At 42.7% G+C, this 14,063-nt stretch overlaps 1 protein-coding gene across 4 annotated transcripts in view; it reads left to right on the forward strand.

Annotated features, from left to right (window-relative positions):
• ide (insulin-degrading enzyme) overlaps positions 1-14,063 on the forward strand; it is a 123,098-nt gene that overhangs the window by 20,511 nt on the left and 88,524 nt on the right. For all 4 annotated transcript variants that reach the window (XM_080205563.1, XM_080205566.1, XM_080205564.1 and 1 more), the window contains one exon: positions 8,857-8,969. In XM_080205563.1, the coding sequence (XP_080061689.1) occupies positions 8,857-8,969 (113 nt within the window). The remainder of the gene's footprint in view (positions 1-8,856; positions 8,970-14,063) is intronic.

Here is a 14,063-nt window from a genome sequence, read left to right on the forward strand (position 1 = left end):
CTGGGGCACCCCACTAGTCACCAACCGCCAATCCGAATAGCACCCATTGACCCCCATTTGTCATCTGTAAATTGGAGATATTGCGCTCATCTAAAACATTATATTGTGACTAGCTGGTGTCCTAGCACTGATTGCTGTGGCACTGCCTAGCATCTGGGAAAAAGAACCATTTATTCCTACTCTGTTCTCTGTCTGCCAACCAGTTTTCCATCCATTTCAATTTCCATTTCCCCCTATCCCACCTGTTTTAATTTTACATGCTAATCTCCTCTGGGACTTTGTCAAAAGCAAAAGACCAACTGAAACCCATCCACTGGCTTCCTTCCCCTCATTAGTTGCATCCCTGAATTCCAGTAGATTTGTCGAGCATGATGTACTGTTCTGGATAGTGTTGATGGGAATGACTTCTCGGGGGAAAGCAGCAACAGGTAAATGTGATGCATTATGGTTGGATCTGCTGCAGAGGGGAGGAGTTAAAAAGTGTAGGAATGCAATAGTTTTAAGGGATTTAATTGTAAAGAAAATGGTGGTTTCTGTGGCCGCAAATGAGACTCCAGGATTGTGTGTGCTTGGTCAGAGATGTCTCTGGACAGTTCCAGCACACTGGAGGGGGAGGGTGAACAGCCAGTAGTTGTGATGCACATCAGTATCAATGACTGGCAAAAAAAGGGAATGAGGTCCAAAAAGCAGAATATTGAGAGTTAAGAACGAAGTCAGACCTCAAAAGTAATGATCTCAAGACTGCTACCTGTGCCATGTGCTAGTCGGAGTAGAATTAGCAGGATACATTGGATGAATAATGTGACTCGAGATGATGTGAGGAGAAGGGTTTCAGATTCCTCAGGCTTTGGGACTGATTTTGAGGAATTTTGGGGCCAATACAAAGTGACGGGTTACGCCAGGGTAGGAACGGGACTGATGTCCTAGGGGTGTATTTGCTAAAGTGATTGGGGAGGATTTAATCTAAAATGGCAAGGGGATGGGAACCTATCAAGGGAGTTAGAGAAAGGAGATTCATAGACAGAAAGGCAGAGAAACTAAGGGCCCGATTCAAATAGGACCTCCTGGAAAAATAGTTGGAACGGGACCAGTAATCTTAAAAAGACAAGCCTAAATGCTTTGTGTCTTTGCGCACGCAGCATTAGCAATGAAGTGGATGAATTAACCACACAAATAGATGTAAATCAGTATGATATTGTCAGGATTATGGAGATGTGGCTGCTGGTGACCAGGCATGGGAACTGAACATCCAAAGGTATTTAGGAAGGACAAATAAAAAGATAAAAGCAGTGGAGTTGTATTGCCGATTTAAAGAGAAAATTTACACCATTGTCAAAATCCTTCCTTACTGTGTGGAATCTAAAACACCCAAGGGGCACAAACTTTTAGCAGGGACTGTATGTAGATCCCCACACTGTGGTGATGATATTGGTAATAACATTGAACAAGAAATTAGAGACGCATGCGATAAAGTAACATCAATAATTATGGGTGATTTTAATCTGCATATAGATTAGGCAAATCAAATGAGTCACAGTATCATGAGGAATTCCTGGAGTGTATAGAGGACAGTTTTCTGAATCACATGTTGAGGAATCAACTAGAGTAGGCCATTCTAGACTGGATAGTTACAATCTAGTTGTAAGACTCCTTGGGGATAGCAACCATAATGTAATAGAATTTTTCATCATGATAATGTCATAGTTGATTCTGAGACAAAGGTCCAGAATCCTAATGAAAGAAACTACGATATGAGACGTGAGTTAGCTATGATAGGCTGGGAAGCATTGAAGGGATTACAGTGGATAGGCAATGAAATACGTTCAATGAGCGCATGAGTAAATTACTACAATGGTTTGTTTCTGTCTGGCGCAAAAGTAAAACTGGAAAGGTGGCTAAAACATGGCTTACAAGGAAAACTAGAGATTTTATTACATCCAAGGGTCAGTCATCTAAATTGGACAAGGAAAAATAATAGATCTGAGGATTGGGAGCAGTTTAGAATTCAGCAGAGGAGGACCTTGGACTTATTTAAGAAGGGGCAAATACTAGAGTAAGCTTGTGGAGAACATAACTTACTGTAAACATTTCTATAGATATGCAAGGTGCGGGGGGGAGAAAAGACTAAGGGACGTACATTTGTCTTCAACAAACAGGAATTTATGATGGGGAATAAAGAAATCACTGACCAACTGAATACGTTGGGTTCTAGCTTCACAAAGGAGGACACAAATAACGTATCTGCAATGTTGGGGATCATGGTTTAGTGAGAGTGATGAACTGAAGGAGATCAGTATTATTAGAGAAATTGGTGTTTGAGGAAACTGATGGGACTCGGAGCCTGATAATCTACATCCCAGAATATTAAAGTGGCTGGAGGAAATTGCCATCTTTCAAGATTCTATACACTCTGGAACAGTTCCTACAAATTGGAAAGAATGTAACCCCACTAATTTAAAAAAAAATGCAAGAGAAAACAGGGAATTATGGATCAGTAAGCCTGTGGGCTTACCAATCCATTATCAAAGATTTTGTAGCAAAACAGTAGCAGGATTGGATAGAGTCAGCATGGGTTAATGAAAGGGAAATCATGCTTGACAAATCTATTGGAATTCTTTAATTGTAACCACTGTTTTCCAAGATGATTTCTGGCCCATTTTCTGTCTATCACTCCTCCTTTATTGTCTTTTGTTCTTAGCTTGATTCTCTGTCCTTTGACTCTTTGCATAGGTTCCCATCCCCCAGCCATTTCACTTTAAATGCAAATTTTAATTTCTGTAAGCAAATAGTCTCCAGTTACACAACAATGTAGATCAAGTTGAGAGGAAATTTGATGCGGTCTCTTAAAATGTTGAAGTTTTTAATGGAATGAATAAGGAAAAACTATTTCTTGTCACAAGGGGTCCTGTCATCTGAGGGAGTGAACTTGGGACACTCTTGTCAAGGAATTTTTGCTCTGTGTGCCTCTAGGTGGTAGATTAGAAGTTGGTGGGGATTGTAACCCTACAAGGTACTTTTGGTTCCTGCCTAGTAACAAGGGTGTGACCTTTGGAGCATCTTGATAGGCCCCTAGATCTATTCTGTTCAAGGGTCAGTGAACAAATTATTTTTAACACAGCCTGCCAACGAAATGCCACAGACAAAAAAGGACAGAAATGGGTCCCATTTAAGTTAGAGCTGTGGGGAACAGAATTGGGGCAAAGGTATCCATAGAATCTTTACTGTGCAGAAGGAAGTCATTTGGTCCATTGAGTCTGCATTGACTCTCCAAAAGAGCATCTTATCCACTGTAACCATGCATATTTACCATGGCTGATCTGTTGAGCCTACACACTTCTTTGGACATTAAAGAACAATTGCGCATGGCCAATTCACCTAACCTGCACGTCTTTGGATTATGGGAAGAAACCAAAGTAGCTGGTGGAAACCCACAGAGGGAGACTATGCAAATCACCCAAGGCTGAATCAAACCTGGATCTCTGGTGCTGTTCAGCAATAGTGCTAACCATTATGCTGCACTTGGAGCAGTGATGTTCTGCTTGGTGTGGCCATAGATCTGAAAATGTGCTTATAAACTGGAGTTTGAATGTACTCAGAATTCCTTATTCCTGGACTCCATGAGGTGGATATTGTTAAAACTGAGTGGGAGCTATATTTGGAGAGAATTCTGAAAAGACATCTTCAAAAGCAGAGCTGGGAATTCTTCCAATTAGATTGTTTGTTTGATTTGGTATTTACTGACATCTGGTGGGTTCTTGAGAATTCTTTGGACTCTGTCTTAGTTGCATCTGGCAGTGTGGCGTGTTATCTGTTAACTCGCGTGTATTTTATGCTTCCTTGAATATAAGTGACACATTGTTTTATCTTCCTGAATTTATACAGTTAAGTTTGTTTAAAACCCTTGAAATCTTAAGGACATAATAATAAGAACATAAGAAATAGGAGTAGGAGTAGGCCATCTAGCCCCTCGAGCCTGCCCCGCCATTCAGTAAGATCATGGCTGATCTGTCGTGTCTCAGTTCCACATTCCCGCCCTCTCCCCATAACCCTTAATCCCCTTGCCTATCAAAAACCTATCAACCTGCATCTTAAAAATATTTAGTGAGGCAGCCTCCACCACTTCAACGGGCAGAGAATTCCAGAGATTCACCACCCTTTGAGTGAAGAAGTTCCTCCTCAACTCCGTTCTAAACTGCACCCCCCCCCCCCTCCTTATCTTGAGGTTGTGCCCTCTAGTCCTACTGTCCTTTCTGAGCGGGAGGAGCCTCTCCACCTCTATCCTATCCATCCCATTCATCATCTTTATATGTCTCAATGAGATCTCCCCTCATTCTTCTAAACTCTAACGAGTACAAGCCTAGTTTATTCAGCCTCTCCTCATAGTTCAACCCCCTCAACTCTGGCATCAGCCTAGTAAACCTCCTCTGCACTCCCTCCAAGGCCAAAATATCCTTGCGTAAGTGCGACAACCAAAACTGCACACACTACTCCAGCTGCGGCCTCACCAAGTGCCCTATACAGCTGCAGCAAGACCTCCCTACTTTTATACTCAATCCCCCTCAAAATGAAGGCCAGCATCCCATTCGCCTTTCTGACCACCTGCTGCACCTGTAGGCTGGGTTTTTGCGACTCATGCACAAGGACCCCAAGGTCCCTCCGCACCGTCGCATGCTGCAGTTTTTCGCCATGTAAGTAATAGTCTTTCCTACCAAAGTGGACAACCTCACATTTGCCAACATTAAATTCCATTTGCCAGTTCCTGGCCCATTCGCCCAGCCTATCTAGATCCTTCTGCAGACTCTCCACACCCTCTGCGCAATTTGCCGTTCCACCAATCTTGGTGTCATCAGCAAATTTCAACACCATACACTCAGTTCCCTCCTCCAGATCATCTATATAAATGGTAAATAGCTGAGGCCCCGGCACCGACCCCTGGGGCACTCCTCTAGTCACCAACCGCCAATCCGAAAAGCACCCATTGACCCCCACTCTCTGCCTTCTATTTGACGCTAACACCCTACCCCCAACTCCATGTCCCCTGACCTTCTGTAATAACCTCTTGTGAGGCACCTTATCAAACGCCTTCTGAAAATCAAGAAACACCACATCCACCAGCTCTCCTCTATCCACCGCCCTAGACACATCCTCGTAGAACTCCAATAAATTCGTCAGACACGACTTCCCCTTAACGAAACCGTGCTGCGTCTGCTTGTGGCTTTATTCCAAAAGTAGGTGTGATGAATATCCACTTTCATCTGCTTTAAACAAAATAAGCTGTATCTTCCCCTGACCTTGTGACTTGTGCTAAAAGACATTGACTGTTTCAGTGCTTTCCAGGTTGGCCTCCCAACATCCACCATACAAAAACTTGAGCTCATCCAAACTCTGTTTGCTAAGTCATGCCAAATCCTCCATGTGCTTGCTGAACTACACTGATTCCTTGTCCTGTGTCCTGTATCCTGTTTTGTTTTTAAACAATTCCCATCCTTGTTTTCACATCCGTCCATGGCCTTGCTCCTCTTCATCCCTGCAATATCTTTCAAACTGCAACCCTCCGATGCTTACCTCTTGCACATTCTTGATTTTCATTGCTCCACATTGGTGACTGTGTCTTCAGTTGTCTGGGAGATAAACTGAGTTCTTGATCTGAGCCTCTGCCTCCTATTTTTAGACACATCTTAAGCTGTGGATTAAGCTTTTGATCATGTACGGTGATGTTCCCCTTGTTAAGAGTTACATAAATCTAGTTTGTTGTTTGGAATGCTTTATCACAGAGTGCAATGGAAACCATTGCATTTTTTAAGATGCAGGGAGACAGTGGTACAATGAGCCATTTTGGTTTGCTATAGCAAAACAAAACTGACATGGGTACAATGGGCTAAATGGCCTTTATTGCAATACAGGAAGGAGGCTTGTGTGAAGCTTAAACACCAGCACAGACCTATTTGCCGGCTGGCCTTGTTTCTGTACTGGCTGTAACTTCCAAGCCCCACTGCATCATACTGGGGGTTACCCCAAAGATGCGCTGGGGAATCCCCTCTGGAAGTTCACAGGTAAGGTCTGCACAGTAATCACCAGGAAGACCAAACTTCCTCTGGGCAATTGCCCCGCACTGGGAACCATCCATAAAGGTGGTTTAAGTTTTCAACTTTAGATGGTTCTGACTAGGATGCATCAATTAAAATTTCTCCTGACTGGGAACTATTCTACAGACCTACAGGACCTGAGCACCACCTTCCCCACACCTTCCCCACATCTTCCCCACTCCCCTGCTTTCCCCACATCCTCCAAATCCTATCCACTTGCCTTTTCTCTGGCCTAAAAAGACCTTTCTAACTTGCCTGGTTTACGGCAGTTAATGCAGACTCCTCACATCCGACTGAGCTGCTTTTCAAACACTAGGCCCCAGGGACTCTGAGCTCACTTGACCTTGGTCTGATGCTCGGGCAAAACAAGGTAGGAAAAAAAGATGAGGTTAAATAGACTAGGAGCTGAGTGACCGTCTGACTTGAATTGGAAGTTCAGGCCCTTATATCCACATCTATCAAGGATTCTAACATTTTTGAGAGAAAATAATACCTGAAATTTCTTGAAGCATATTTGTCAGGAGTCAGCAGTACCATTATTAGAAAGTAACAGTGACAAGCAGAACATGTGATAGCATACACCAATTATTTTATGGGAACTAATATTGTATTCAAACTGTAAATCTTGCACTTAAGTGCTTGCTACTTTGCTTTTTAACGATATCTAAAATCGTCTTTCTTATGAAATAAGAACTAGTAATTTGATTTCTCTGCTTCTGCAGTTTACCACTAGCAATTAATCTATTTTTCCTCTTTTGGGAATTAATTACTGGTTGAGTGAGTATATGGTTGAATACTTTAATGCAGTATGGAAGAGGTCATGGCCTCCAACATTGGAGGTGGTCTGAAGATTTGAATGTGTTTTCCTAATTTTTATTTTGCTGTAAAATTAACCATAAGCAGAGTTGCCTATGGTTCCTTGTTGGGACATCGAGTACTTGAACTAAATTATATTTCAAGATTGTGTCAGCATTTCTCAAAGAAAATTCCACTGATTTGAGCGACAGAGGGTTAGATGTTGGAGGTACATTGCTAGATTTGAGTTTCAGTAAATTGATATCTTCGATTAATTGGTACAATTGATTAAGCTATTTTTATTTGCATTTGGTTTGACTAAAAGCAAGTTACAGATTCAGAAATCCAAATTAGATTTGAAATGAGGTTTTATACACAACAGGATTTCCCGTGGCAGCTAATTATCATGGAATAGAATCCTAGAGTGAAGAAGGAAGCCATTCAACCCATTGAATTTGCACAGACCACAATCTCACTCAGGCCTTATCCCCATAACCCTATGCATTTACCCTAGCTAGACCTGATGACACTAAGGGTCAATTTTAGCATGGCCAATCCACCTAACCTGCACATTTTTGGACTGTGGGAGGAAACCCACGCAGACACACAATGTGCAAACTCCACACAGATGTTACTTTCCCTACTTTAGAAGGGATGAATCCCAATTTAAAAAAAGTTTGTTGTTAAAACAGCAGGATACTGTAAATAACTTTTTTTTCCTAAAGAAACAGAACATGTATAGTGGCATGGTGGCAGCATAGCGGTTTGCACGGCTGTCTCGCAGTGCCAAGGGCCTGGGTCACTGTGCGGAATCTGCACTTTGTCCCTGTGTCTGTGTGGATTTCCTCCAGGTACTCGGGTTTCCTCCCGCAATCCAGAAGACGTGCTGGTTAGGTGTATTAACCACACTTAAATCCTCCCTCTGTACTGGAACGGGTGTTGGAGTGTGGCGACTTGGATTTTCACTAAGTTCATTGCAGTGTTAATGTAAGCCTACTTGTGACACTAAGTAAACTTCTGAACTATAAAAAAGATGCATTTTGTTACTTCTATACCTATGTTTTGATGTCCAGCTGAGAGCCAGTTAAGCTCCCATCATTAACAGAAATGGCATTGAAACTTGGTATCTTATTTTGTAAATGGAGTTGCTTTTGGTATATCTCAATTGTTCTGAAGATCGGTTTTGCTAGCTAAACATTGCCATGATACACAAATTTCGACTGTGGGTGAGGGCTAGTAGAAATAAATTTAACTGTATAAAAATAGCTTAAATGGAAGTAAGATAAAAATGAACAAGAGGTTACTCTTTTTTTTTCAAGAAGAACATCCCCTTATGTTAAAGTAACACTCAGGAGATTTTACTTTAATGTTCGTGTAACATTTCAGTCTGTTATGAAAGCTTGAATCAGGCCTTTTTCCTGCTTGGTTGCCCTAGTTTTGTTGCTGATCGGGCACTGTTAATCTTCTTAATCAAAAATGTTGAAGGACTGATCCAGAAGCTTGTTCTTTTACCTTCTAAATACATTTTTATTCTTTATTCTTCTCCACACCCATTTATTGCAGCTATTTGTATTTACACTCTGGATCCAATACTGATACCTATGTTTAGCAATTTAATTGACTTAAGATAATTCTCAAAGGATACAATTGCCACGACATTGGACACACCAATCAATTAATTCCACACCAGTTAGTGAGAACCATGACTTCAGACCAGCTCAGTTGGTGAGATACTGAGAAACTAATGACTGAGGAGAAGTAGCTTTTTATGGTTGTGTTTTAAACTTCTTCCTCCCTCTATGGATTTGTAATTTCTGCTAAGAATAGATAACCTTTGAAATGGAGAGTTAAATTCAAGCAATATGGCTGCAACTGACCTGGATTTTTACAGCAGTTGTCAAAGATAGGACTTGGAGCTTCATGTTAACAATGTGAAATGTGACTTGTATGTTCAAATGATCTATATTGGTTCCAGAATCCTTGGATGAGCTGACTAACCTGGTGGTAAAGCTATTTGCTGAGGTGGAAAACAAACATTTACCTGTCCCAGAATATATTGAGCATCCTTTCCAGGAAGAGCACCTGAAGGTAGTTGTATGACTTTGCTAATTTTTTTTTTTAACCCCTCTCTTTAAAATTTTCCTTGTTATTTATAAATTTTATCTTTGTACAGATCTTTAATCAGCAAGCTTCACAGTTATGAACGACAAGTGCATTTTTCAGTTTGCTTAACACGGTTTTGAAACTTGTTAATGACTGAAGCTTGGGGTTTGTTGGGTATACTTTTTTTAATGCAGTTTGGAAAATAAGCAGAAATTGGCTGTAATGTTTTTAGTGGCGATCTGTGAAGTCACGAGAAAAAGGTATTACTTTCTTGTTAGTGTGACAATTTTAACAGAAACTATGTGGGTGCCGGCGACGTAAGCAAAATGCAGACTGAGGATCTGGGGAGGGAGTATGAAAAGCTGGGAATGGAATTAAAAAGTAGAACCGACATGGTGGTTATCTCTGGGCTACTGCCTGAACCGTGTGCAGATGGGCGTAGGGTTGACAGGATTAAGGAAGTGAATGGATGGCTCAGGGATTGGTGTGGGAGGAATGGGTTTGAATTTATGGGGCATTGGCACCAGTATTGGGGTAGGTGGGACCTGTTCGGGCGGGATGGGGTTGGTCTGAACCGTGCTGGGACCAGAGTGCTGGCGAATCGAGTAAAGAGGACTGTAGACAGGGCTTTAAACTAATTAGGGGGGGGGGGGGGGTGCGAGGGTAGGTGACCTTACGAGGTCTAAAGTTAAGGAGAGTATACATGTAAGGGAAGAGGCCGAGGATGTCCCAATAATAGAGGGAGTAGGGGGCGTGAGTATAGTTGGTGGCGTTGCGGCAAATAGGGTCCAGGTGAAGGCTGGGATGAAAGCACTTTATCTGAATGCACGAAGCATTCGGAATAAAGTGGATGAGCTGATGGCGCAGATCGACACAAATGGATACGATCTGGTGGCCATCACAGAGACGTGGCTGCAGGGTGACAGGGACTGGGAGCTGAATGTACAGGGCTATCAAGTGTTTAGGAAGGATAGGCAGGAGGGAAAAGGTGGGGGGCGTAGCTCTGCTGATTAAGGATAGCATCACGGTGGTAGCAAGGGATGATATTGGAGCCAAGGAGCAGAGGGTGGAATCGTTGTGGGTGGAGATTAGGAACAGCAAAGGGAGGAAGACGCTGGTGGGTGTCGTCTATAGGCCCCCGAATAATGATCTGGAGATGGGGCGGGCTGTTAACACGCAAATAAGTGCGGCGTGCAGGAATGGGACGGCCGTAGTTATGGGGGATTTCAATCTGCATATTGATTGGTCGACCCATGTTGGACGTGGGGGGCTCGAGGAAGAGTTCTTGGAATGCTGCTGGGATAGTTTCCTCGAACAGTGTGTGTTGGAGCTGACGAGGGAGCGAGCTATCTTGGATCTGGTGCTATGTAATGAAGCGGGTAGAATTAGGGACCTTGTGGTGAAGGATCCTCTTGGGGAGAGTGATCATTGTATGGTGGAGTTTCTGGTGCAGATGGAGGAGGAGAAAGTGGGTTCCCGGACACGCGTCCTTTGTTTGAATAGAGGGGAATACGGTAGGATGAGAGAAGAATTGGCGAATGTGGACTGGGAGAGCGCGTTGGAGGGAGGGTCTGTTGAGGAGCAGTGGAGGATCTTTAAGGAGATCTTTCTTGGTGCTCAACGGAAATTTATTCCGATGGTCAAAAAGGATAGTAGGAGGAGAGGTAATAAGCCGTGGATAACGAAGGAGGTGAAGGAAAGTGTTAAACTAAAAGCGGAGGAATTTAGAGTAGCTAAGAGTAGTGGGCGAGAAGAGGATTGGGAGAGGTTTAAATGTCAACAAAGATTGACAAAGAAGTTGATAAGGAAGGGTAGGAGAAACTATGAAGCTGGGCTAGCGCTTAATATAAAAAAGGATAGCAAGAGTTTTTATAAATATATAAAAAGGAAGAGGCTGGCTAGGGTGAATGTTGGTCCTTTAGAGGATGAGAAAGGGGACCTAGTGGTAGGGGATGGGGATATGGCTAAGGTATTGAATAACTTTTTTGTTTCTGTCTTCACGGAGGAGGACGTGAATAATTTGCCGGGTGTTAGCGATGGAAAGGTAGTAGGACTGGAGGGTCTTAATTACTGTTAGTAGAAAGGCGGTGCTCGACAGACTGGAGGGTCTGATTGTGGACAAGTCCCCAGGATCGGATGGAATGCATCCGAGGGTTCTGAAAGAAATGGCAGAGGTGATAGTGGATGCCTTGGTGGTTATTTTCCAAACGTCGCTGGATTCCGGGGAAGTGCCGGATGATTGGAAAACGGCTAATGTTACGCCGTTGTTTAAGAAGGGTGCCAGGCAAAAGGCGGGGAATTATAGACCGGTTAGTTTAACGTCTGTGGTAGGTAAAATGTTAGAATCTGTCATTAAGGAGGAAATCGCGAGGCATCTTGAAGGGAATTGCTTGATAGAGCAGACACAGCACGGTTTCATTAAAGGGAAGTCGTGTCTGACAAATTTACTGGAGTTCTAATGAGGATGTGTCTAGGGCGGTGGATAGAGGAGAGCCGGTGGATGTGGTCTTTCTAGATTTTCAGAAGGCGTTTGACAAAGTGCCTCACAAGAGGTTATTGCAGAAGGTCAAGGGACATGGAGTTGGGGGTAGGGTGTTAGCGTGGATAGAGGATTGGTTGTCAAATAGGAGGCAGAGAGTGGGGGTCAACGGGTGCTATTCGGATTGGCGGATGGTGACTAGTGGAGTGCCCCAGGTGTCGGTGCTGGGGCCTCAGCTTTTTACCATTTATATAGATGATCTGGAGGAGGGAACCGAGTGTAGAGTGTCGAAATTTGCTGATGACACCAAGATTGGTGGAACGGCAAATTGTGCGGAGGGTGTGGAGAGTCTGCAGAAGGATCTAGATAGGCTGGGCGAATGGGCCAGGAAATGGCAAATGGAATTTAATGTTGGCAAGTGTGAGGTGGTCCACTTTGGTAGGAAGAATGGTAGGAAGGACTATTACTTACGTGGCGAAAAACTGCAGCAGGCGACGGTGCAGAGGGACCTCGGGGTCCTTGTGCATGAGTCGCAAAAACCCAGCTTGCAGGTGCAGCAGGTGGTCAGGAAGGCGAATGGGATGCTGGCCTTCATAGCGAGGGGGATTGAATATAAAAGTAGGGAGGTCTTGCTGCAGCTGTATAGGGCATTGGTGAGGCCGCAACTGGAGTACTGTGTGCATTTTTGGGCGCCGCACCTGCGCAAAGATATTTTGGCCTTGGAGGGAGTGCAGAGGAGGTTTACTAGGCTGATACCGGAGTTGAGGGGGTTGAGCTATGAGGAGAGGCTGAATAAACTGGGCTTGTACTCGTTAGAGTTTAGAAGAATGAGAGGAGATCTCATTGAGACGTATAAGATGATGAATGGGATGGATAGGATAGAGGTGGAAAGACTCTTCCCGCTCAAAAAAGACAATAGGACTAGGGGGCACAGCCTCAAGATAAAAAGGGGGCGGTTTAGAACGGAGTTGAGGAGGAACTTCTTCACTCAAAGGGTGGTGAATCTCTGGAATTCTCTGCCCGTTGAAGTGGTGGAGGCTGCCTCGCTAAATATTTTTAAGAAGCGGGTTGATGGGTTTTTGATAGGAGAGGGGATTAAGGGTTATGGGGAGAGGGCGGGAAAGTGGAACTGAGCAGCGACAGATCAGCCATGATCTTATTGAATGGCGGGGCAGGCTCGAAGGGCTGGATGGCCTACTCCTGCTCCTATTTCTTATGTTCTTATGTTCTTATGAAGCTTTGCCAGGACACTCAACTAGGAATTTAATATGAATTATTATTTGGGGTTCAGGTGGAGAAAACTTCAGTATTCAAAAATGGATGTCAGGACACTACTTGTAGTCTCAAACTTGTATTTTGTGTCTTAGAATTTGAACACATGGCTGCACACTTAGTGCCTAAAAGGGAAGTAATGGACTGGCAGTTGACAAATCGCCTAGCTCTCAAATCGGGTGCCTAGCTTGGATGTTTTTGATAGTGGATTAATCGCATGCATTTTCCAGCAAGACTACTATGATTCTAACATATTCTGCATAAGATTTGCAATTCCTGCATTGCAATTATATTAAATTTCTTCTTGTAAATATTCAAGCATAGAATGGAAGTACTGTTTTCTATGTTTTATTGTATTACTCATTTGTGAGATTTCCTCTGAACGCTATATTTAACCATTAACAAATTTGTTGGAGCATTTTGACAATGTCTAATTAGTTAAATGTAATAAGTGCGATAAGCTTGTTTTTCAAAAGGTATTTGATAAGGAAGCTAACAGTAACCATGTAAAAACTGTTACTTGTAAGTGAAGGTAGACAGAGCCATAAAATGGTATTTTAGGAAATGTTTAAAAACTAAAATGTAATAAAATTGTAATGCCATAAGTTGGATATCAGGTAAAGTACTTTGTGTTGCCTAACATACTGAGGACATTAAAGCCATTGAACTTTTGGAGCATAAATCCATGAAAATGATGCTAGGCATTTGCAACTAAAGTTAGGGGGGAAGATTTATTGAATGCTTAAAATATTTTGAGAGCTGTCGAATAGGGAAAAACTGATTTTCTTAGGTTCTGGGAATTGATAATAAAGCATTTAGTTCAAAATTGCCTTGAGGGAGAAAGTTAAGAGAAATTTTTTGCTTTTTTTGCAAAGCATGGACAAATTCAAACTTGTTACATTCTTGAGAAAAATTGGATAACAAGTTGAATTGAAGAAATATGGAGAGATGAAGGAAATGGGATTCTTCTTCAATTTGGCAAAGAACTGGGGCGCTTATGATGACCTAGTACCACCTCTTGTGCTGAAAACATTTAATTGTATGCCACATCATTAACAGAACTCCAGATGAAAATGCTTGCCAGTGAATTTCTACATAGTCTTGACACTTTTTACCATCTGTCCTACTTTACCTATAATTTTCAGAAGTTGTGTTCCTCTGTGACCACTGTCAATGAATCTTGGTCAATGATTGTTTTGCAAAAGTGAGGCCAAAAATATTGGTTCATGTGGTGTTGTCTGCCCATCATCACCACCACCTCTTGCTCTGTCAGAGAATTCTGCATTTGGAAATGATTGGAGTCTGACAAATGGAAACTAGAGAACTCA

Source organism: Carcharhinus amblyrhynchos, chromosome 17 (genome assembly GCF_965287045.1).
Source record: "Carcharhinus amblyrhynchos chromosome 17, sCarAmb.v2.hapA, whole genome shotgun sequence".
NCBI classification, from domain to species: domain Eukaryota; kingdom Metazoa; phylum Chordata; class Chondrichthyes; order Carcharhiniformes; family Carcharhinidae; genus Carcharhinus; species Carcharhinus amblyrhynchos.